The sequence below is a fragment of the Natator depressus genome, chromosome 8, assembly GCF_965152275.1.
Source record: "Natator depressus isolate rNatDep1 chromosome 8, rNatDep2.hap1, whole genome shotgun sequence".
Classification (NCBI taxonomy): Eukaryota; Metazoa; Chordata; order Testudines; family Cheloniidae; genus Natator; species Natator depressus.
In genome coordinates this window covers 102,398,819-102,423,507 of record NC_134241.1, presented here as the reverse complement: position 1 = coordinate 102,423,507, position 24,689 = coordinate 102,398,819, and the positions used below count along the sequence as shown (strand labels likewise).

The 24,689-nt window shown below is 42.2% G+C and overlaps 1 protein-coding gene across 7 annotated transcripts in view; it reads left to right on the top strand.

Annotated features, from left to right (window-relative positions):
• MAST2 (microtubule associated serine/threonine kinase 2) overlaps positions 1–16,981 on the top strand; it is a 379,580-nt gene extending 362,599 nt beyond the window's left edge. For all 7 annotated transcript variants that reach the window (XM_074961832.1, XM_074961828.1, XM_074961827.1 and 4 more), the window contains 6 exons: positions 1,402–1,617; positions 7,069–7,295; positions 8,785–8,907; positions 10,074–10,210; positions 10,425–10,612; positions 11,280–16,981. In XM_074961832.1, the coding sequence (XP_074817933.1) occupies positions 1,402–1,617; positions 7,069–7,295; positions 8,785–8,907; positions 10,074–10,210; positions 10,425–10,612; positions 11,280–13,333 (2,945 nt within the window). In that variant the 3' untranslated portion in view covers positions 13,334–16,981. The remainder of the gene's footprint in view (positions 1–1,401; positions 1,618–7,068; positions 7,296–8,784; positions 8,908–10,073; positions 10,211–10,424; positions 10,613–11,279) is intronic.
• The last annotated feature ends 7,708 nt before the right edge of the window (positions 16,982–24,689 follow it).

The following is a 24,689-nucleotide window of genomic DNA, read 5'->3' as shown; positions in this document are numbered from 1 at the left end:
CTGGATTTTATCCCAGAGTTCCTATGAGATGGCAGTCCAGTTGCTTAAACCAAACGTTTCCCTGATGGTCACTTACTGTGCTGTTCCTCCTTTTCTGGATGCTGACTTGAGACCCAGGGTCTCATTTGCAGAAGTGCTGTGCTCACAGTTGCAACTGAAGTCTGTGCTTTGAACATATGAAATGCTATATAATGCTAAGTGCTCTGAAAAATTAGCTCATCTGTGCCTCAGTTTGGCCAATCATAATGAGTGGATACCTTTAACCTTAATTACTCTGTGCCTCAGTCCTTCATCTGTAGAATGGGGATAATAACCTCCCATGTCTCCCAGGAGTGGTTTGTGACCCACTCAGTTATTATAGTGATGGGCACTATAGAGAAGCCCAGGAGGAAATGAATAATTCTGTCGTCAGAGAAGGGTTTGAACAGTGTGTAGTAAGACAGGCCTGGGACCATACATTGAACAAAGAAGATAAAATAAAATACTGAACACCTGCTCACTACATGAGCACCATCCATTCTGTACGCGGAATGAGGCAGGGTCCTGTGGGGAAAATAGTATGTCATCATGTAACTAGACCAGTAGTTCTCAACCTGTGGCCCATGGGCTGCTTGCGGCCCAATCAGCACACAGCTGCAGCCCATGTGACAGCCTCAGGGCCATACAGGTAGCGTGTATGTTGTGTGGATGTGGCCCACATAACAGAAGCTGCATATGCGGCCCGCGATGGTAAATAGATTGAGAACTACTGAATTAGACGGTACAATCATAATGCATACACACAAGAGGGCTGAAAGGCTGCACAAGCATTTCCTAATTTTTGAGTTCTTGACTTTGCAATGTTAATTAAATTCTTCTAATGTAATTTTTGTGCCTCCCTCTGCCTCACAGCATCTGCTTCCAGCCGGTGTCAGAAGACAGGATACTGGGCTAGATGGACCACTGGTCTGACCCAATATGGCCGTCCTTCTGTAAATAGCATAAAGCCTAGTTCATCTGTTGCAGCCTTTAAGGTTGACTGTTCTTGCTGATAATAAAAATAATGAGAGTACTTTCTCAAACCTCCCCTGGTTATTTGCCATATAAACAATTCTATTTAAATGGCTTACTACTTTAAAGCTGTGCTATAGAGTTAGGCTTCATCTAACTTTATTACTACCGCAACTTGGTTTCAAGAACTGGCTTTCCAACAAAAGAAAAACAGGTAATTCTCAGCATACAGAAGAACGCCAGTGGTTATAAATTTCTGTAAATAAGAACTCAAGCCCTGGGCTTGCTTCTGAAGAAAATTCACTGTTGGACTACATGTAAACATGACTTTGATGTCCTATATTTTGCCTGCGGGGGAATCTGCTGTTAGGAATTCCCTGTGGTTCTAATTGACTTTAATTTAAACTGTAGCTGGAAGCACTACAGATTTCTCTGATCAGCGCATTCGTAGCAATAGCTATGAGGGACCAGATTTTACCACTCCAAAAGCCATCAGCGACTTGGCAGTGCGGCGGGCACGGCACCGGTTGCTCTCTGGGGAATCGGGGGAGAAACGTACCTCGAGACCTGTCAACAAAGTGATTAAATCAGCATCAGCTACAGCCCTCTCCCTCCTGATTCCTTCCGGTAAGAAATAAACCACATTTAGATATTGTAAAAATGTGAATGCCTTGAACAAAAGACATGCAGACAGGACCTCTGTTTTTCTGCTCCTGCCAATAAAGATATTGTTTCTGAAGGAAGAGGAATTGGGACTCCTGTGTATTTGCCACTTACATGGAAAATGAGTGTTATTTTGCTGAAGACAGAGATGTACTTGTGATCTTGTGACTACAGATACCATAAATGACAGCTGTGTCTCATTGTCTCGATAACTGCTTCTTTTGTTTAAATTGGCTCCAAGAACTTTGGCTGGTCTCTAGACAAGGATGCAGCAAGAATATCTATTAAAATGACAGACAAAACAAGTTTAACCCTTTTGCTGCTACTTCTCTGCACCTGATATCCCTAACATTTTGTTGAAGTCATGCATATCTGGCACATTCAGTTTCCAGGAATGTTCAGATGAGAGGGTTGAATACATTTAAGTAAGTTAGTACCAAACGGTGTGTATATAGAGATATGGATATATCTTTATAATTTTTGGCACCAGATTGTGGCATTTGTTAGAAGCCTCTGTCAAACAGGGTAGAAAGGGCCATGGTTCAGCGGACGTCTCTCTCTGGGAGGAATTCTTGCTTTGTGCCCACTACCTCCCACCTCCCCTTTGTAGAGCTCAAGGCCTTACTGGAAGTCCCAGGGACTCACTTGTTCCTGTCTAATAAGAGACCAGGAACGCCCCTGCAATTTGCAGCCAGTGTGCCAGACCAGCACAATATCCTGAGAGAGCAATACCAGCTATAATGTCTCTGTTGGAACCCAGGAGGCAGATAGAAGATTGCTATTTGGCTCCATTGTGGTGACTTGCATTTCATTTCCTGTCGTTTGAGGGTTGGTTGGTTTTCTAACTACCATCTCCCTCATGAAATTCTCTAAAATGCTTATATCCAGCGCAGGCCCCGACAGAACTGTTCTCATCTGTCAGGTAAATACATACTAGATGGCTCAGCAGGTGTTTCTTAATGGTCACTTTGTGGCAGTTTTTCCTAGACGAATACAGGAGTTGTGCATTCGGTTCATATTTTTGTATATGTTTTGTAATGTAAATTATTTTATCAGCTTATCTAAGTATAGTAAGACTATTTTGATACATGTAAAAAGAAAAAAGAAAAGGAGTACTTGTGGCACCTTAGAGACTAACCAGTTTATTTGAGCATGAGCTTTCGTGAGCTACAGCTCACTTCATCGGCTGCATAGCATATTGTGGAAACTGCAGAAGACATTATATACACACAGAGACCATGAAACAAAACTTCCTCCCACCCCACTGTCCTGCTCGTAACAGCTTATCTAAATTGATCATCAAGGAGGGCCATTTCCAGCACAAATCCAGGTTTTCTCACCCTTCCCCCACCCCCACCCCCCAGACACACATACAAACTCACTCTCCTGCTGGTAATAGCCCATCCCTCTTTGAAACCTCTCTTTATAATGCGCATGATAATCAAGGTGGGTCATTTCCAGCACTAATCCAGGTTTTCTCACCACCACCACCCCCCCCACACACACACCCCCCTCCAAAAACCCCACACACAAACTCACTCTCCTGCTGGCAATAGCTCATCTTACAATGTGCACTGCACATTGACTGCACATAGAAACTGCGGAATCACCTGATCAACATCCTCTACAGCAAACAGGGAAAGATTAAGAATGAGCTCTCAAAAATGGATACTCTCATAAAAAACCAACCTTCCACACAAACTTCCTCGTGGCTGGATTTTACCAAAACTAGACAAGCCATTTACAACGCACACTTTACTTCTCTACAAAAGAAAAAGGACACTAAACTTTCTAAACTACTACAGGCTACAAGGGGCCACAGCAATGGTTCCCTCAACCCACCCAGCAATATTGTTAACCTATCCAACTATACTCTCAGCCCAGCAGAAGCAGCTGTCCTATCTCGGGGTCTCTCCTTCTGCCCCTCCACCCCCTCGAACATGATACAGTTCTGTGGTGACCTAGAATCCTATTTTCGACGTCTCCGATTCAAGGAACATTTCCAAAATACCTCTGAACAACATAATGATCCACAGAGGCCTGCCTACCAACATTACAAAAAGAAGGATTCTAGGTGGACTCCTCCTGAAGGTCGAAACAGCAGACTGGACTTCTACATAGAGTGCTTCCGCCGACGTGCACGGGCTGAAATTGTGGAAAAGCAGCATCACTTGCCCCATAACCTCAGCCGTGCAGAACACAATGCCATCCACAGCCTCAGAAACAACTCTGACATCATAATCAAAAAGGCTGACAAAGGAGGTGCTGTTGTCATCATGAATAGGTCGGAATATGAACAAGAGGCTGCTCGGCAGCTCTCCAGCACCACTTTCTACAAGCCATTACCCTCTGATCCCACTGAGAGTTACCAAAAGCATCTACAGCATTTGCTCAAGAAACTTCCTGAAAAAGCACAAGATCAAATCCGCACAGACACACCCCTGGAACCTCGACCTGGGATATTCTATCTACTACCCAAGATCCATAAACCTGGAAATCCTGGGCGCCCCATCATCTCAGGCATTGGCACCCTGACAGCAGGATTGTCCGGCTATGTAGACTCACTCCTCAGGCCCTACGCTACCAGCACTCCCAGCTACCTTCGAGACACCACTGACTTCCTGAGGAAACTACAATCCATTGGTGATCTTCCTGATAACACCATCCTGGCCACTATGGATGTAGAAGCCCTCTACACCAACATTCCACACAAAGATGGACTACAAGCCATCAAGAACACTATCCCCGATAATGTCACGGCTAACCTGGTGGCTGAACTTTGTGACTTTGTCCTTACCCATAACTATTTTACATTTGGGGACAATGTATACCTTCAGATCAGCGGCACTGCTATGGGTACCCGCATGGCCCCACAGTATGCCAACATTTTTATGGCTGATTTAGAACAACGCTTCCTCAGCTCTCGTCCCCTAACGCCCCTACTTTACTTGCGCTATATTGATGACATCTTCATCATCTGGACCCATGGAAAAGAAGCCCTTGAGGAATTCCACCATGATTTCAACAATTTCCATCCCACCATCAACCTCAGCCTGGTCCAGTCCACACAAGAGATCCACTTCCTGGACACTACAGTGCTAATAAACGATGGTCACATCAACACCACCCTATACCGGAAACCTACTGACCGCTATTCCTACCTACATGCCTCCAGCTTTCACCCTGACCACACCACACGATCCATCGTCTACAGCCAAGCTCTGCGATACAACCGCATTTGCTCCAACCCCTCAGACAGAGACAAACACCTACAAGATCTCTATCAAGCATTCTTACAACTACAATACCCACCTGCGGAAGTGAAGAAACAGATTGATAGAGCCAGAAGAGTTCCCAGAAGTCACCTACTACAGGACAGGCCTAACAAAGAAAATAACAGAACGCCACTAGCTGTCACCTTCAGCCCCCAACTAAAACCCCTCCAACGCATTATTAAGGATCTACAACCTATCCTGAAGGATGACCCAACACTCTCACAAATCTTGGGAGAAAGGCCAGTCCTTGCCTACAGACAGCCCCCCAACCTGAAGTGAATACTCACCAACAACCACATACCACACAACAGAACCACTAACCCAGGAACCTATCCTTGCAACAAAGCCCGTTGCCAACTGTGCCCACATATCTATTCAGGGGACACCATCACAGGGCCTAACAACATCAGCCACACTATCAGAGGCTCGTTCACCTGCACATCCACCAATGTGATATATGCCATCATGTGCCAGCAATGCCCCTCTGCCATGTACATTGGTCAAACTGGACAGTCTCTACGTAAAAGAATAAATGGACACAAATCAGATGTTAAGAATTATAACATTCATAAACCAGTCGGAGAACACTTCAATCTCTCTGGTCACGCAATCACAGACAGGAGGGTCGCTATCTTAAAGCAAAAAAACTTCAAATCCAGACTCCAGCGAGAAACTGCTGAATTGGAATTCATTTGCAAATTGGATACTATTTATTTGGGCTTGAATAGAGACTGGGAGTGGCTAAGTCATTATGCAAGGTAGCCTATCTCCCCTTGTTTTTTTCCTACAACACCCCCCCCCCCCCCAAGACGTTCTGGTTAAACTTGGATTATTGCTGTGCACATTGTAAGATGAGCTATTGCCAGCAGGAGAGTGAGTTTGTGTGTGGGGTTTTTGGAGGGGGGTGTGGGGGGGGGGGGTGAGAAAACCTGGATTAGTGCTGGAAATGACCCACCTTGATTATCATGCGCATTATAAAGAGAGGTTTCAAAGAGGGATGGGCTATTACCAGCAGGAGAGTGAGTTTGTATGTGTGTCTGTGGGGGGGGCGGGGAAGGGTGAGAAAACCTGGATTTGTGCTGGAAATGGCCCTCCTTGATGATCAATTTAGATAAGCTGTTACGAGCAGGACAGTGGGGTGGGAGGAAGTTTTGTTTCATGGTCTCTGTGTGTATATAATGTCTTCTGCAGTTTCCACAATATGCTACGCATCCGATGAAGTGAGCTGTAGCTCACGAAAGCTCATGCTCAAATAAACTGGTTAGTCTCTAAGGTGCCACAAGTACTCCTTTTCTTTTTTCTTTTTACGAATACAGACTAACACGGCTGTTACTCTGAAACCTGAAATTTGATATATGTGTTATTGCTAATATTAGTAACAACTGTAATAGTTTTTAGCCAATAGGCCAGTTGAATCACACCCATGTAAGAGGGGAGCTGGGTTTTGCAGCTGCTCATTTGTAATATAATTTTTAAATCATTACAATACTCCTGCATTAGCTACTTCCTACTTGTAAATATTTTGCCCCTTCTGAATTAAAAACCCCACAACTTCCTTGAGCCAGTTGTAGTCCAACCTCATATCAAATTTCATTTTTAAAACCCAGGTTGGTTTTGAGTTACATTGGGCAGAAAAAGTGACCCACACCATGTTTACTATTTATTTGAACAGTGTATTCTCTAATTTAGAAACTGCTATCCCCTATATATAAAAGAATGTATCTATATAAAATATTGTAAAAGAAATCTTTGGTAGACTGAAACTGTATACTCCAGGGTTCTGCCTGGAGCAAATATTTATGGCTGAGTAATGAAATCCCTGAAATAGCTTTTCAAAATGGACACATTGACCCAGCTGTAATTCTAGATGACAAACAACAATGCTGTACTAAGTACATAATAAGTACTCGCTTTTTTGAAAACAGCACTTATTTTGACCTTTCAGAGCACTTATTAATTAAAAAGACTGCAGGAAATGAACCTTGATACATTTGATACTAAAGGAATTTTTAATGCCGCTTTCACTAGCTTTATAAAAACATAAGGAAGATTTCATTTCCTATTAGAATTTTAACAGGAGTTATATTTCCCTTTGAAGGTCAGGCTTTCTAATTTGCACTCCTTTGTATCATCACTGTAGATCACCACACTTGCTCCCCACTGGCTAGTCCAATGTCACCTCATTCTCTGTCCTCCAACCCATCTTCAAGGGACTCCTCACCAAGCCGAGACTTTTCTCCTGCTATCACAAACCCAAAACCACCAATCATAATCCATCGGGCTGGAAAGAAATACGGCTTTACCCTTCGTGCTATTCGAGTCTACATGGGGGATAGTGACATCTACGCTGTGCATCACATGGTCTGGGTAAGTCACTGTTTTTCTAATAAGAATGCTCTTAGGGGCTGGGAATTCTTTCTATCCAGATTGCAGGTTTAATCTATAAACTGTCCTTTGCTGCCATGTATCCCCTCTCCTAATTCAGACACAAAGGAGTCTTTTGACAGACAAAATGTTTTAAAAACCCCTGGGGTTTTTAATCAGGAACAGTCCAACCCCATCACAAAAATCACAACAGCTTTTTCCTTTTTCCACCACTGGTAACGTAGGTCTGTCTCCTTTTACCAGAAGTGCATATATTAAAGCATGTGTCTTTGTGCAACTCCTCTTGCTCTCTATTGGGGTTGTCACATGAGGGTCAATTACAGCTAATTCATCCTGAGCTGTGTAAGCAGTGATAGTTTGCTTCAGATCAACCCAGTCTGCTGGAATTTTCAAGACAGTCACTGGGAGTTGATTACATGCCTTAAACCATCTGTGCCTTTAAACTGATTGTCCAGCGATTTGGCATTCAGTTTAGCTGTGTTATGCCAAGTGATCTTACTGTCTGCTTCTCCATATCTCTCTTTTTTCCCCTTACAAATATATGATCTGTGTGATCTTTCTTTGGCAATGACTGTTAACCATAATCATATTCCCCAAAATGGTGTATATTATTTAAAATGTACTGTTTTAGAATTATAAGAGAGGGTGGAGGGCAATGATTTCTTAATATCCTTCTATATCAGTGTTTCGGAGACCTCATTAGGAAAGCCAGTCTTTGTATGTGGTGATCATTATTTTTCTACTTAATGAGCTAAAGCAATCTGGAACTGGATTTTTCTCATAGTAGCTTCCCTTGAAAAATTCTATATTTATTAGCACTGTGGCTTGCAACCTCTTCAGTCCACGTTGAAGAGAAAGCTGCTGCAACAAGTTACGCCTCACCTTAAGGTTGCAGGCCACTATTTTAAGGTGGGGATGGCAACATCACCAATGGGGGAAAAACCTTATGGGATGATTAGGGCGTCACGGTTTAGAGAAAGTACTGTGCTAAAGGATGGGAGGTGGGAAAATAATTTGTTTGGAGTCAGATGCATGATATGTACAATCTCAATGCCTGGAAACTCGGCTGACAGGAGAATGAGGCTACAAGACTTTTTAGCCAGCTTCCAAGATATGTGCTCCAGGATGTTTAATTCTGAAGCTCAGTGGGCTTAATTTTCTTTATATTTATACGGATATCAAGAATATTCAGAGTGATAATTAATGATGATCAAAAATTTGCAAGGACACTTAACCTCATGGTTCAAGGCTTAAGCCAATTTCTAACTCTTAGAGATCAGGATGAGACCTGTGGGGTGCAGATTATCCCACATCTACTATTGTGAGGTTCTTACGCCTTCCTACGAAGCATCTAGTATTGGTCACTGTTAAAGATAGGATCCTGGATTGGATGGACGTCGGGTCTGGTCCAGTCTCGCTATTCCCGTGTTCCTGTGTATTTTCAAGTAAGTCATTTCCCTGTCATTGGCAGCATGTGGAAGAAGGAGGTCCTGCTAATGAAGCAGGTCTGCGGGAAGGTGATCTGATAACCCATGTCAATGGAGAGTCTGTCCATGGACTGGTGCATACTGAAGTGGTGGAACTGATCCTGAAGGTAGGGCCGGAACATGCTTGTATTACAGAATGTGGACAGTATATACCTAAAAGCTGATTTAAAACACAGTTAGTATCTGATTGTCAGAGGATCATTTTAAATGTAAGTTAAATACCTGGCTCCTAACATTAGCCTTGCAAAGATCCTTTGCTTTAATCCCATTGCCAGGTAGAAATTATTAGTCTCTCCCGAAGTCTCCAAAATTGTCTTGTTCCACTTTAAACTGACATTCCATTGATGTTTGTGGAAAGTAAGGGCCTATCAGGTATATTTGGCACCAGAAGAGATGCTCATTTGTTTGACTTTGATGATGAATTTGGAAGCAGTCAACAGGTTAATATGGTATAACTATAATAATCCCCTCGTATCATTTTAAGAAATACCCTCACATTTTTCCCATTAATTTTGTTTTGCTTTAGGCTGTTAATGTTATTAGCTCTTAATACTGCTTTTAAAAGAGGCTTTGTAATAGCTGGTCTTGAAAGTATTTAGCTAAATGACTTGTATTTTGATACCTCCTTGTTTGCTGAGTATGTTGTTGGAAATAAAACGAACCCTTTAACAGTTCCAAGAGACAGGCCTTTGGTGGGGTTTGCACACATGGAAGAAATGAGGGATTTTTCTTATACGAGTCGAGGGGACCAGGCTAGTGCTTTTAGACACAGTCAGTGTAGATTCATGCTGATGGATGCCTGATGCATTTCAGTGTACCTGTCAATCGATCAGCATGAAGAAAGGGTCAGACACATAAGTAGGGAACAGGTTTGGGTGCCAAAGAATGCTGCTTTGTCTGAATTTCTAGAAGGAAGATGATTGTTGTAGTTCTCATTGGTAGTATGTATTGGCACCATCACCATGATATCTTGGTGTCTTACAAGGCGTAAGTTGAGGCATTCAGGATCTCAGTAAGAGAGGTCAAAGCCCATGCACCTTCTACTCTGTGCAGCTGTACCAGTTAGCTAGGAAACCAAGATTTAATCTGTTGTGAAAGCCTGATGAAAGAGGTCCATCTTACTGCTCTAGATGAAGACTCAAAGAGGGAAAGGGGATTAGTCAAAGGAGTAAAACATGTCAGCCTGTGATTAATTAGCAATCCACTTGCTCAACACCTAGAACTGCCAAAAGCAATCTTATTCTATACAACTGCCATCTCTTGTATCCGACAGAGTGGAAATAAGGTATCTATCTCTACTTCCCCATTTGAGAACACATCAATCAAAGTTGGGCCAGCTCGGAAGCCCAGCTACAAATCTAAGATGGCTCGAAGGAACAAGAAAAGCAAAACTAAAGATGGGCAGGAAAGGTGAGCTTGATATCTTTTTTTTTTTTTTAAACTTTGAAAATTAAATGCTCCCGAGGTAGGTAGACCTTGTCAAAGCAATTTCCATACAATAAGTTTGTGTCAGCACACATTGTTATTTACATCATGCCTCTAAACTGAGTGAGAGAGATGTGCCTGTAAGAGTAAATAAATCTTTTGGTTTGACAAATGAGTAACTTTTAATTCATCTTCCCAGTAAGAAGAAGAGTTCTTTGTTCAGGAAGATCACAAAGCAGGCTTCATTGTTGCACACTAGCCGCAGTTTATCTTCACTTAACCGCTCTCTGTCTTCTGGAGAAAGTGTTCCCGGTTCTCCAACCCACAACCTGTCCCCTCGGTCACCTACGCAGAGCTACAGATCTACTCCCGAGTCTGTACATTCAGGTAAAAGAACTGTTTATAGGGAGGATTTTAATTTTTAATGGCTTCATTTTTAAAGCAAAATATAAAACAGCCACCAACCAAATATTGAGTTTACATTTATTTGAACTTCAAAGCAGTAATTTCTGTGTACGTCTGTCTTTGCTGTGGGTAGATAAAAGTTTAATCATGAAAAAGGTCAGTCTTTGTTCATTATGTACATGGGTGGCTCTTTTAGCAGTGCAGATGTGTGGTGCAAGTTATGATCTTTCCACAGTATTTTGCCCTTTTTTATACTAATACATAGGAGAAAAATAGTTGAAATGTGGAAAAAATCATAGCTGAAAATTTGGCCAGTAGACAGAGAATTTTAAGAAACTTGCATCCTGACAATAACAACGATAAAATGCATGATTTTATGTACATATGGCTTAATACGGTAGTAACAGAATGTTTTCTCACTGAGTTTCTGGGAAATACCCTGTAGTATTTTCTGATACTGATTATGTGACAATCCCATAGTAGCTCTATTGGGAACAATGGTATGCCACCTTGTAATATCTTTACTATAATACCTTGGGGTAATGTGACAAACAGCTCTTCTTACCATTGTACAAGCATAGCATGAATGTTTTAAATTATAAAATAGTAAAAAAATTCCTTTTCTTTTTTCTTCTCTTTTTTTTTGAAGTTGGTGGAAATTCTTCCCAGAGCAGCTCCCCCAGTTCCAGTGTTCCCAACTCTCCAGCCAGCTCTGGACACATCCGACCCAGTTCTTTACATGGACTAGCCCCAAAGCTTCAACGCCAATATAGATCTCCGAGGCGTAAATCTGCGGGAAACATCCCTCTCTCACCACTAGCTCACACTCCCTCACCAACCCCACAGTCCACATCGCCACAGCGTTCACCTTCTCCTTTGCCAGGGCATTCAGTAGGCAGCTCCAGTATTATTCAGTCCTTTCCTGTAAAATTACATTCTTCCCCACCTCTGGTAAGACAGATCTCCAGACCCAAAAGCGCTGAGCCACCCAGGTCTCCTTTGCTGAAGAGAGTCCAGTCAGCTGAGAAACTGGCTGCCTCACTGTCTTCTGAAAAGAAGCTGGCTTCCTCTCGCAAACATAGCTTGGATATCTGCCATTCTGAATTTAAGAAGGAGATGCTACAAAGGGATCCTAGTCTCCAAAGTTTACAGGAGTCTGTGAATGAAGCAACAGGAGGTAAAGTTGGGCTAGCGGAAAAAGGGACACTGCAAAAGCCATCTTCCAGGAAGCTAGGTGCTATTCGACAAGACAGAGTAGAGAGGAGAGAGTCGCTACAAAAGCAGGAGGCCATTAGGGAAGTAGATTCCTCTGAAGATGAAACAGATGATGGTTCAGAGGATAGTCAAGATGGGAGAAGATTGGAAAGGCAACCCTTCAGAGGAGAACAGGGCTCCAACTCTTCTAATGATGATAAGTTTTCTTCTAAACGGGAAAGCAAAGACTATATGGAGGATGATGCTTTTCTAACTGATGATCCAAAAGGTACAGCAGACTTGCAGAAGGTAACAAAGCAGCCACCTAAGGCTGTCTCAGAGGCACTGCAAATTAGCATACCCCAGTCACAGTCAGAGATGCTCACCAGAACATCTCCAGGAGAATCTGGCAAATATGAAAAGCCACTGCCAGGGTCAGGAACAACAGCAAAAGAGCATAAATTGCCAGAAAACAAAACCTTTGAGCACATTAGTCAAGAAGATGCCTCTTATGAGAGCATCAAATACACTGTGGGGAAAAGTATAGATTGCATAGAAGATACAAAGTGCCCACCTGTGGGAATCCTTCAGTTTGAGCAGATCGACTCTTCAGGGGTGTCACATGGTAAAAATGCTCCAAAGGAGTCTGTGTTAACAGAAATCAGTCAAAAAAACCAACGTTCACTAGCACTTACTACTTGTTGCACAGTGGGTATAAATTCTCCTCTATCAATAAGCCAAACAGACTGCAGAGAAACAGATCACAAACAAGAACTTCAATCTACAGAACAGCGCAACAGATTTCAACATGTGGCAAATGTAAATGAAACATCTCCAAAAAGTCCTACTGCTGAAAAACAGCAAACCTCATGCCATGCAGAGGGCTCTTCACAAGGCAAGAATCAATTAAATGCTAGGAAAATTAGCACAAGTAATGCAACAGGTGCTGCACCCTCAACTCCCCATGGTGAAATGGCCCTTTCAGTGTCTCAGTTAGAAACTGTAGCTCAAAGTGTGTTGGGCCCAGCGAAGCTTGACGTGTTGGGTACTAGAAAGCTGGAAACTGATAAAGAGTCCCCCCAAATGGACCTGTCCTGTAAGAGAGATTCAAAACAAAGAAGGCAGGAAACATTAAAGGTGGGATTAGGTCAAGAAAGAGCAAAACCTCTTAGCACAGACAATCTTACTAAAACCTGTGCACCCTACACAGAGTCAATAAGTCCAGCAAAGTCTTGGGAGCCAGCATGTTCTCTGACAGCAAAAAAAGAGCCAGGTTTTGGCAGTTCTAAAGCACTTGAAGCCTTGGGGGATAACAGGAAAACTTCTCCATCAAAAGATCTACCACATGCCCCTGGAAGAGAGATTCTTAGGGCACCTCCTCTGCCAGATGGCAGTCTGAAGCTCTGTAAAGAGGAGACTCTGATGCAGGAAAAAAGCAAAGAGGCTGGAGGTCAATTAAAAATACAAGACTTTCCGTTGTCACATGAAAATGTTATAAAGAAAACATAGCAGGGTCCCTGGAATACGTGCACTGGAGAATTCTACCTTCAGAAATAGACTGCATGTTTGAATTTTGTAATATACACTAATACGAAATAGAACTGTGTACATCTATTTTTGGGAGGGTTGTTTTTTCATACTGCTCTTTGCATTTTTTTTCATCCTTGCAATTCTATTTTTGTACATGGTGTGCTTGCCGTTTGAGGTCTCTTTGGAACAGGGTATCTTTAAAGCAGAGCTATAAAATAGTTTGACTTTTTTTTTCTTTATTTTGCCCTGAATTTGGGGTGTGCTGTGCATTTCCCTCCAGTTTTGCATTTATTTCAGATCCCAAAGACTTTTGTGTGCAAAATAGGCAGCTGACATTAAAATCTCTCACTTTTTCAACTTTCTCTTTCAAATTGCATTGCATTCATTGTTTCCCAAATTTTCAGATATTTACAAGCCAGTTTTCCCTATGGCAAGGAGAAAAAAAAACTACCTTGTTAATAGGTTATCCTGCAAATTCAAGCCCTCTTCAGTGCAACCCAGATCCTCTTTTTCTCTGTCACTTTACATATCCTCCAGTCCTACACATATCTTAGAGCTCATTGCCTCTATGTGGTCAGTCTGGGGTGCAGGGAACAGTCCTATATATTTTTTTAAACATTATTTTTTAAAAACCTGTTTCTCAAATGAAAGCTCAAAGAAGCAAGTCTCCAATCTGTAGCATGTTTTTCCGGGATGGTTTATTTTTACTTTGTTTTACAGGACGCACGGCACCTCTCTCCTCCATCTTTTAACATTTTAATTGAGTTTTCTCCCTCCCTTTGCTGCCTGCCTTTCTAGTCTGCATTGAAACAGAACAAATAGTGACACCACATGGAGGGACATGGTTGTTTTTAAAATAACAATGCTGATAATTGTAGCACTCTCAAGTACGTCCCAAGTAATGTTAACTTCATGGCATATGGGCATTGGAGACCTCTCCCTCTTAGGATGGATCCAAGTAGTTCATCTCGGGGAGCTTAAGTGTTCCTGCCAGTTCTGAAACAGAGCTTGAGAAACGCAGCAAGGGTTCTGAATTTGCCTTTCTTCTCAGAGAGTGCTATGAAGTGTTGTTATCTTTGACTCATCAAGTTACGTGGATGAGCTGCAAACAGACTTCAAAACAACACACACGGTATTTCAAGATTTTACCTTTGGTAGCTAGACCATGTCCACTGCTCAGTTCACCCAGTTCCATTAAGAATTACTATTATCTGCTGGGTTCTAGCATTTCTTTGCTTTAAATGTGACCAGTTCTGAATAAACATTATTTTTGGGGATGATTAGATCTGTAATAAAACGCTGATAAATACGTAGTATAACATATCTCTGGCATTGTAAGCCATTTCCTTACTCTAGCCAATTAAAGCCTACTGTCAAAGAATGCTACTGTCATTCATCATAGAATACTCTTGGCTTTCACTCCAGCCTTGTCTGAGTATATCTGTGTGTGGATAGCCTACAATATCTAGTTACCCAATTCATTGGTGTACTTTGATAGGAACATTTCTGAATGGTGACTGTACTTGCAGCGGTACACCAGACAAAGAGTCGCATCTATTGGTCCAATCTCATTCTACCGCTTTTTTCCATTATGAAAACCTCTTTTGCACTTTGAATTTCTACTTATTTTCCCTAAATGTATCTTTTGTATAGGAATACAGTTTTCCCATCTCTCTTTCAACCTGATTTAATTCGTGATGCACCAATTCCAAGAATCTCTGAATTTCTTGTCCTGCCTTTTTCTCTGTAATCATTTTTTTCATTCTAGAACTGATTTTGGATGTTGAGATTTTATTTTTGGACCAACTTTTGTTTTGGAGTTCTTTTTTATATTCATGGAACTGTTCACTCTGTGTGTGCGTGTGTGTGTGTGTGTGCGCGCGCACGCACGCGTGCATTTACTGTAATGCTGTTAAGAATGCACAGGCTTCTTAATGCACTAAGAGAAGCATCAACACTCCCAAGCAATTCATAAATAGCTCCAACAGTGACTGTTAAAGATAGACTTACTGTGTCTTTGATCCTTGCACTGGAATGCATGAGCTAGTCAAATGCACATGGGTTTGCAATTGTAAATCACGACCTTTGTACTGCCCAATCAGAGTCTTTCATTTACCAACCTCTTGAAGCACTCTTTATTTTGATAAGCGTGTCATCCTGTGTTGATTTCAAGACAATAGTGAGTGCAGGTTTTGCTGCTGCTAACTGATCTGACTGGTTTTCTTCCCAGTGGGTCGATCCATTAAGACGTTTTCAAGACGAAAGGTCCAGTTGGCAGTACAGACTAATATAAAATGTGCATAGTCAGAAACTAACCCTCTAAGAAATGCCCGATAATTTTTGGAAAATCTATTACATTTAATTACTTATATGAACTTGTACCATGGAGATAGCCTTGTAATGGGACTGCTATGTAATGTCTGGCTTGGGTTATAAGAATTATATACAAAGCACACCTAGATCTCATGTGAGGTAATTTATATTAAGATATAACCCAAATGGTCTTTGTTTGAACATATAAAATAAGCCGTGAACCATCCCTCTCCCATGGCACTCATCAATTGGGTGGATGACAAATTGCCCATGAAAAATAATGAAATATAATTTGCGTGAGAATAAACAGCACTGTGTCTAAATGGTCTGTCAATTCTAGCCTGCTAAGAGCGTTGTGACCCTTTGCTCAGATATGGAGGGGTCACAGCTACTTGTCTGGGAGGTTACCAGGGAAGCTCCCAGAAAGAAGGCATAGCACATTACAACAGTCTGCAGAGTACTACTCCTTTAGCAGCTTGCCTCTCCTGCCTTTGAAAATAGGACTTGTTACAGTGAATTTTAGTTTTATCACTCCCTAAGTAATCACAGCTGAGCAGAGGAGGGTTGTGAAGGGGCCTGACACATTTCAGCTTTTGCATGATGGCACCAAAGGAGTGTTTGGCCAAAGAAAGTATAAGGTGCGTATTTAGCCACCCAGTGTCTGTATAGCAGATGCAAATCATAGGTTCGATTTTAAAAGTCCACCATTTGAAAGCCCAGGTAGGCTGGTGTCGCCAGGGAAAGGTCCATTACTGGTGCAGTCCCACAGTCCCTATCCCTTGTCAATTAAAACGTTGCCCAAGATGCCAAGTACGCACAGTCCCCACTCTGTTAATTGATGTCACTGTGGCACCTTTTAGCAAAGCTTTTGGAAAAAGCTGAGAGAAGATTTCCATGGAAAATTGTGACGATGAACCAGATACGTGCCAAGATTTATCACTGTCTGGCTGAAAAACAAAATAGTAACTTAAAGAAATAGTTTTCTGACTCAATCTTAGAGATGGGAGAGATGAGACATTGGAAATTAATATCTGTGTGCATGGGTGGGGTGTGTGTGTATGTTAGTATGGCTTTTCAGAGTGCAAGCTGAGTGTCATTCTGGAGATACAAAACATCCTACAGACTGAGTCTGGTCACCACAATGAACACTGAATTGGAGAAGGGGAGGTAAAACGTGTGTGTGTGTGTGTGTGTGAGAGAGAGAGACATAACCATCTAAGCATGTTACTTTCTTGACGTTTTTTTCATTTTGTTTGTGGGTTTGGGTGCGAGTTGTTTTTGTTTTTCTTTTAGTCATTTTGCTTTTGGAATTTACCATATATAATTTGTTCCCACCCTTGTCATCCTTTTTTATCTCTATACCCAGCTGATGCATTCCTGCAGAATGCTTCATTTCAGTGTTATTTTCCCTCTTGCCTTTTAACTGTAGCATCTAAGAAAAATGAATGATATTTATTGTAAATATTAGACTGTAGCATTGTAATCACCACTCCTGGGGTTGAATGCCAGAGGCTTTTAACATCCAGTATCCTAAAGAATGCTTGTTGGGGGATGGGCAAAAGGCGTGACCTGTGGTCTTGACATCCACACTGCATTAAGGTGTGATTTAGATTTTTTTCTTCCTGCACAGGGAGGATAAAGTCTTTTCTCTGGTTTTCTCTTACTGGATGTGAAGGATAATGCTGTACTTCTAGTAGAAGATTTTGACAGACATGTGTGTTTACGTTGTGTTCAATTATCATATCCAGGCGGCTGTCAGTGTGTCTTTGAAGCTGGGCTCTGGTGTCAAGCTGTGTTACTCAGCACTTGGCTAGATAAGAGGAAGATGTGGAATTTAAGTGTTTTTAGAAACTTGAACAATTGCCACATAATAGCGGTGCAATAATTTTTATTCATGTTGTACCTGCATGTTGATGTTTAAATCCTCCTCTGAAATAAATTTTTTACATAAATACAAACTCTTGTTTTTCCTGATTTTCTGCCTCCTATTTTAAATCTTCTGCAGAATATGTAGGCAGCATTGCCATGCATTTCATGCTGCCAGCTAAAAAGTCTGTTTAGCTTCACTGTGTGATTTGAGGCTATTATACTCAAATGAATCCACAGCATATGGAGATGGCTGCAAAGTAACAGTAAGCTGGTGACAGCAAGGTAAATCCAAAGCTCTCTGCAAGTTCTTCCGATTTTTTTTTCCTGCTTGGATCAGTTGGCTGCATAAGCCAAAAGCTTCCTCCTTTGCACAAAACTTGCCTTCCCCCACTGAGATCCTTGGTTCTTGTCCTAAGTGACTGGTTAGTGTAGAATCCCTTGTGTGGGCTCAGACCATTCCCATCACTGGATCTTATAAAGAGATACACAAGGAAGGATAAAACTCTTAGTTCAGCTACATAGAAAGCAAAAAGCAACAAAACAAGAAAAGGGGTGGGGGGGAAAGGTAATGTAACCAAGCATAATGTTATTTTAACAAAAAATTAAAAATAAAATCTAGCTCCTCACCATTATGATGGTGGTGCTCCCCACCATAACCTCTGAGCCTTCAAACTCAGAGGAAGCTGGCCGCTTTCTACCATGGCATGCAGTCATGTGTGGGCATAGCCCTCCTGATATGTGCATGGATCAACATTGTGGGACAGAACCAGTCATTGGAACAAATCAAGTAGAACATGCATTATTGCATCTATATTTTATACTGCATATCTGCATATGCATATATACAATGCAATAAATGTTGTGTACAATGTATGCATGTACCTGCAATTAGGATGCGGGTGTCATAGCAAACAGCTAAAGCATTGGTAGGACACAATGCTGTGCTATGACCCATTGTAACAAGGCAGAGAGGTTAGCATCATGAGCAGAAATTACTTAACCATTCTTTCTGTACTTATTTTATACTTCACTGTCTCTATGGATAAAGTATCACAGTGCGGCACTCTGAATCTTTTTGGCAGTAACTAGTCCTAAAATACTTAACTGCAGTAATTGACCTAGAAATTGTGCACTACTTCAGTGTAGATAGGCCTTCAGAGGATCTCCCCTACCTTCTTTTCAGAGGGATGGGCATAATTCTAAAATCAGTTGTAACTGAGCTGAGCTCACTGGTCACTTTTGTTTGCTGCCATTAATGAGGTCAATAAGAATAGATTTAAAAAATTTATTAAAGCTAATGTTAAAAAAAATTATATAATACATAGGTTGAGAAAAGAGTGTCTGTACATCTGGGTATAGTGCTTAGATTATCCACAAATCCCCAAGTTAGTTTTTTAAAAGTCATATGATACATACAGCACATAATCAGCAATAACCCAAATTTAGGTAAATAGATTTAATAATACAGTTTAAATATTAGAATCCGAATACTCGGGTACATCACGCATGAAAAGTTGTACAGAGATACTTGGTTGTGGAAAGCAAAATATATCAGAGTGGAGATTGTCCCTCAGTAATTGAGAATTAGGTTGGTTGTCCATTTAGAAAATACAATTCATGAGGAAAGTATTTGTTACTTTCCTGACTGCGCTTCTCATCGCCACTCAAGCTCATCCCTCCTGGTATTGCCGATGTCCAGTAATGTGTTCTATGTAGATGTCCCTAGACCACCTGATGGCGTCTGACACCGTGAGTTGCCGCATCAGCCAAGCGTAGCGTTGACCAATTCCTTATTCTCTCAGCACTCGCTCGTGTACTACCTTCTTCCTCATTCCTGAGCAATTGTTGCTTAATGTACCAAGGGTGAAGTCTGAGCTCAGTGACATCAACAGGAGTTTTGCCAGTGACTTAGGCCTGGTCTACACTAGAGATAGGTCAATGTAAGGCAGTCTAGTCAACCTAACTCTGTAAGTGTCTATGCTAAAATGTAGCTCCCACCAATGTAACTCAGCCACTTCACCAATTTAATAGCTTCACCTCCACAAGAGGCACAGCGCTTAAGTCGATGTAGTTAGGTCGACACAATGTCAGGGTAGACACTGCGTTGCTTACATAGACTGTTCCTGCCTTTAAGAAACCATCTCACAATGCCCCACACTGACAGTTAAATCGGTGCAAGCACTCCTGACGAAGATGTACACTGCCAACTCAAGGAGCATAGTATGGACATGTAAAACCAATTCAATGACTGCGGTGGCTGGATGTCGACGTAACTTAGATTGACTGACTTAATTTTGTAGAGTAGACTTGCCCTTAATAGAGGCCAGGATTTCATCTGACGTCTGCAGTGCTGTTCCACATACCTGGTGTATGTCCTTATTGATATAGACGAAAAAATTACACCACGACTCAAAGCAGCAAGGCAATTAGTGTGTCAGTGGAACTGGAAGAAGAAAAGGCATAAAGCAAAGCATGTAATAATTTCTTCCATACTCTGGCAAACCATTAAAAACAACTTTCTGTAAATACAGTTGAACCACACTGTCCTTTATATTTTCTGTTGCATCACGGCTGCTTACCAACATATAACTAAACATAAACTAGTCCTATTCCTATTTATAAACATAAACTAGTCCTATTCCTCCCAGTCCTGTGAAATATACAGTATTTTAAGCAAATTGTTTTAATTCTGATTAGCCCTGCTCTGCAAATGGCCATCATTCGGAAAAAGTGACTGTTTGCCACCCCCAGAGTTTGATAGTGCAGCTTGCATCTCTCCTATTAACTTCTGTACACAAGGTGAGCGATGTTCCTTTCAAATGCAGAATAAAGGCAAGTCAAAGGAACAAAGAAATAGCAGTGTGGCTATCTGCAATGAAATAAATGTTTTAGCAAAGGAGGTTCTGATACCATTTTGTTTAATCATTTTTATTGCCCCCCCCCCTTTTTTTTTTTTAAAGAGGATGGAATTCTGATTTCTGTGCTCTCAGGTGTTCTCCAGAGGAGATATTCATGTAAGGGACAGGGCTGTCAGTGAGGTGAATAGGTAGAATCATAGCTGCCTGCCATGCATGACACCTGCAAAATGCCATGCTCAATGCATGTTTGGGGGCCGGACAGAATCATCCCGCTGGTACAGCTGCTCCTGGGGCATGCAATGCATGCCTTGCGTACACAGACAGCACGTCGCTGCTCCCATTGACTTGAAATCTACCCAGAGTGAAAATCTGCAACCACTCTTAATATAATCCGTTGTTCAAACTGACAGAACTTGCACTTGGCCCAACTTGTTCTCAAGGTCAGGATGATGGGAGCTTGTAAGCTCTGCACGCTAAATGGATCTTGATTCTCTGTTTGTTTGTTTGTTTCTTAAAGAAAGTGGCAATGCCAAAAGGTACCTTGCATTAACATTAAGAATTTAACCTCAAACAACCAAGAGTCAGAAAATTTTGAAAGCTAAAGTAGCTCCCAGGATGTTAACTCATTCGCATTAACTCAGTACATAGTATTTATATTTCTGTTTTTCTTCTTACCTGAAAACTGGACTCTACTAATGCATAGCATAAAAAATACAGGGTGTTTCCTCACAGCTGGGTTAAGGCTGCTGCCACAGCGTTAAGTTTTGGAATGTTCTGGCTTCTGTGTGCTCTGTATTCCCTTCTGCTGCATGAATACTAGTTTGTAGATGGATTACATACAAAAAGACTACATTAAAAGAAAGTTAAGGTTGCAAAGTCAAGCAGTCAAAATGCAAGAAATGCCAGAGGTTGTCCATGCAAACTTATTTCAGCTGTCTTGTTCACCAGCATTATGATACAAGAATGGTTTAGAGTCTCGAAAACATGCCTTATAGTGAGAGACTAAAGACATTCAAGCTATTTAATTGAAAAGTAGGCTAAGAGCTGACTCAATCACTGTCTACAAGTAACTGCATGAGGAATACATTTCTGATAGTAGATGACTTGTCAGTGTAACAGAAAAAGAGGTAAGATCCAAGTGATTGGACACCAAAACTAGACAAATTCAGACTTGAAATAAGGTATACATTTTTAACCATGAGGATAATTAACCACTGGAACAATTTATGTAGGGACATGGTGAAGTCTCCAACACTTAAGTCTTAAAATCAAGAGTGGATGAAGTGGATATCTTTCTAAAAGTAATGCTGTAGCTCATCCAGAAATGATGGGCTTGATGCAGAAATTATTGGGTGAGGTTCTCTGGCCTGTTATGCAGGAGATCACAATAGATGATCATAATGGTCCTTTCTGACCCTAAAATTTATGATCCAGTCTTTAAATAGGTGATCACATACTATTCTTTGCACAGGGACCCCTGCCTCATTCAGTGTACACTGGGGACCAGAGAATGAATCACAGCTGTGTAGTGAATTAGGCTGTTTTCTAGAGGAGCAGCCATTCCAATCAGTCTGTAGTACAGTACTCGTATGGTATTAATTCTAGTACAGTACTAGCCGATCCGTAAGCGAAGAATCTAACCCGACTAATTTTCCGTTCATACATTTGCTGCCCTCACAGAACTTTCTGTCCTGGACTTCACAGTCCAGAACTTAGCTTGTTTAAAAAAAAAAAAAAAAAGAGGGAAATGCAAGACATCTATCTTCTGCCTTTTCGAAGTGTCACAAGGGCAGGGACAAGGGTAATGAAGATGAATTTGTACTACCTAGCAACACATGGTGTTTCCCCACATCTCCACAGCCCGCGTTGCAACTCTGGAACTGAGCTGGCTGCCCAGTTTCAATCACTGTCTCTCTGATCGATGGAAATGTCACACAGGAGAAAGGGGCCCAGAAATGCTCCATGCTTGTAAGGAGACACAAGCACGGGACATCTGTCTGGAGTCTGCACCTTTCCTGACAGCAAATCAATGGCCAGTGTTGGGGGAAGACTTGTAAGGGCTAAAGGATTAATCACAGGTAGCCTGACATTCTGTGCCAGGTGAGCGGTGCTGCTGTACCAGACCCTGCAGTGAGCAAGGCCCGCTTTCCATGAGGCTAGTGGCAGCAGTGTTTTGAAGTGGTCCCAGCAGGGTAGCTCTTTAAGGAAAGCAGATGGTTGATACCCGAGACACTGCACCACATGCAGGCTGACTGTATCAGAAAGAAAGTGAACTCTGTCTGAGACAAGCATGGCACTTCTGCTGCCACCCAGGACCACTACTAGCCAAACTGGGTCCTGGTTTGCACCTCATTCAGTGAACAGGTAAGGCTGACCTTCAGTGCAGGCAAAGCAAGTAGCCACTTGGGTGCCCTGTGGCCTGTGCTAACACACAGGCCGGCCCCATCTTTCAGCTGCAGGTTCAAGTGAGGGGGAGGAAGCCACTTGCTGCCAGACCCCAGTCCCAGCTGCTGAACCAGAATGAGGGGCGATCATTGACTCCCAAACCAGACGTCCCTGGTAGTTGGCGCCTAGCCTTGCTTGGAGCCCTGAAAATTGTGTGCATGATGCAAATGAGAAGCTCAGCCACCCAGTGGAGAGCTTCATAATACCTGCATCAGTGTCTGCCCTTCAGATGGCAGCCCCCGGACACATCCCTATCATGGCTTTAGCCTATGTAGGCGGTGGTGGTTGTTCAAGTGACAACGTAGTCCAAGTCAAGTGCGCAGCTTGTTTACAGTGAGTTCTGGTCTTAGTGCAAGTTAAAAGATCACCCATTACGCACAATCCAATGCACTGTGCCAAGGGAAACCTTCACTTATGTGTAACACGCCCCGTGCAGTTTGACCTTCCTGGACCTTACTGCTTTCACTGGACACCATAATAAGACTGAATGCGAGCAGGCCATAGCGATCAGGAGGGAGGGAGAGAGAGAGTTGTCTGCATTGACTTCAGGAATACACAGAATGCCTTCGGCGTTCTTGCCAATGCTATATCTACGGAGTGAGGTAAGTGGGTGACATTTGTCACTGCATGCTAACCCCAAAACTCCAGGGGTCTTTGAGCATCTTGCTGCCTGCCCATTCCACAGAGACCAGGAGGTAAATCCTACTCCAGTCCAGCTTACGGGACTGAAGACTGGCACCAGTTAATCACCAAGCCCATGGCCCAGCTCTGTGGCTTGAGCAAAGTAAATGGTGTTGGCTTTCCTCTAATTTAAGGCAAGGTGCAGTTAGTATTCGGCCCCGAGCTAGGGAGTCAGACTGCAGTAGCTGTTCTGTTCTGAGAGATTCAAATGGCTCTTACACATCTGTTAGGGTTGCCTGAATGGCTAGAGTGGTCTCTGAGTGGTACCATGTTCATCAGCCTGTTAAAGAAAAACAAACACTTGGGTTCAAATGGGCTTTAGGAAAATTATGAACATAGCACAGAGAACAACTGAAAGGCCAAGAAGGGGCCTCTTAAGTGCCCCAGTCTCCATATTTCCTATTATTCAGTCTTAATGGAGTTTATACCCAGCCAGAGACAGATTCCAGATTGCTTCTATCACAGTGTAAGCCAGGCATGTTTCCGCTGAAGTTAATGGAGTTCTTGTGGATTTACCGGGGTGTAATTCAAATCAGCCTCTGTCTATAAAGCAGCCACTATTCAAAGAGCAGCATGTGGATTTTTTCAATCGGGATTTGAATACAGGTTGTTACCCAGCAACCCCAAGTGCTAGGCGCTAGGTTATATCTATTATAAAAGGGAGTAGGTCTCTTTGAATTAGATTGTCATGTGCAAATTCTTGTTTGGTTTGGAAAGAGGTTGGATCAGGAAAGTGTTTATTGGCAAATCTGGGCTTGTGGCTCATGATAACTCTCTGACCTGCCAGCGGCACCAGGAAGAAGCAGTTTTGTTCTGCTTTATGTTTGGTTGGTTGGTTTCAAATATGAAATGTTTCTTGTTTTGCATTGTCCCTCTGTTTCCTGGAGATAAAAAGGCCCTGGGGAGGAAAAGAAGCCTTCAGAGAGCAGCTATTTCTGTGCTGTGGAGAAATAAAGGGAAGGGAGAAATGTTATCAGGCAGGTTGGGAGGGGGGACCTGACCTTTGACAGGCAGCATGCCTGGCTGTGAATGGAGAGCTCCTTCTCACTCAGCTGCCGCTCCTTTAGATGAGCTGTTTTCTGCTTGAAAATTCCTGGCCAAGCAGCAGAGAGGCATCAGCTGGCAAAGTAGTTTGTTTCCTGCTATTGCTCTTTACTCTGCCACTTCCT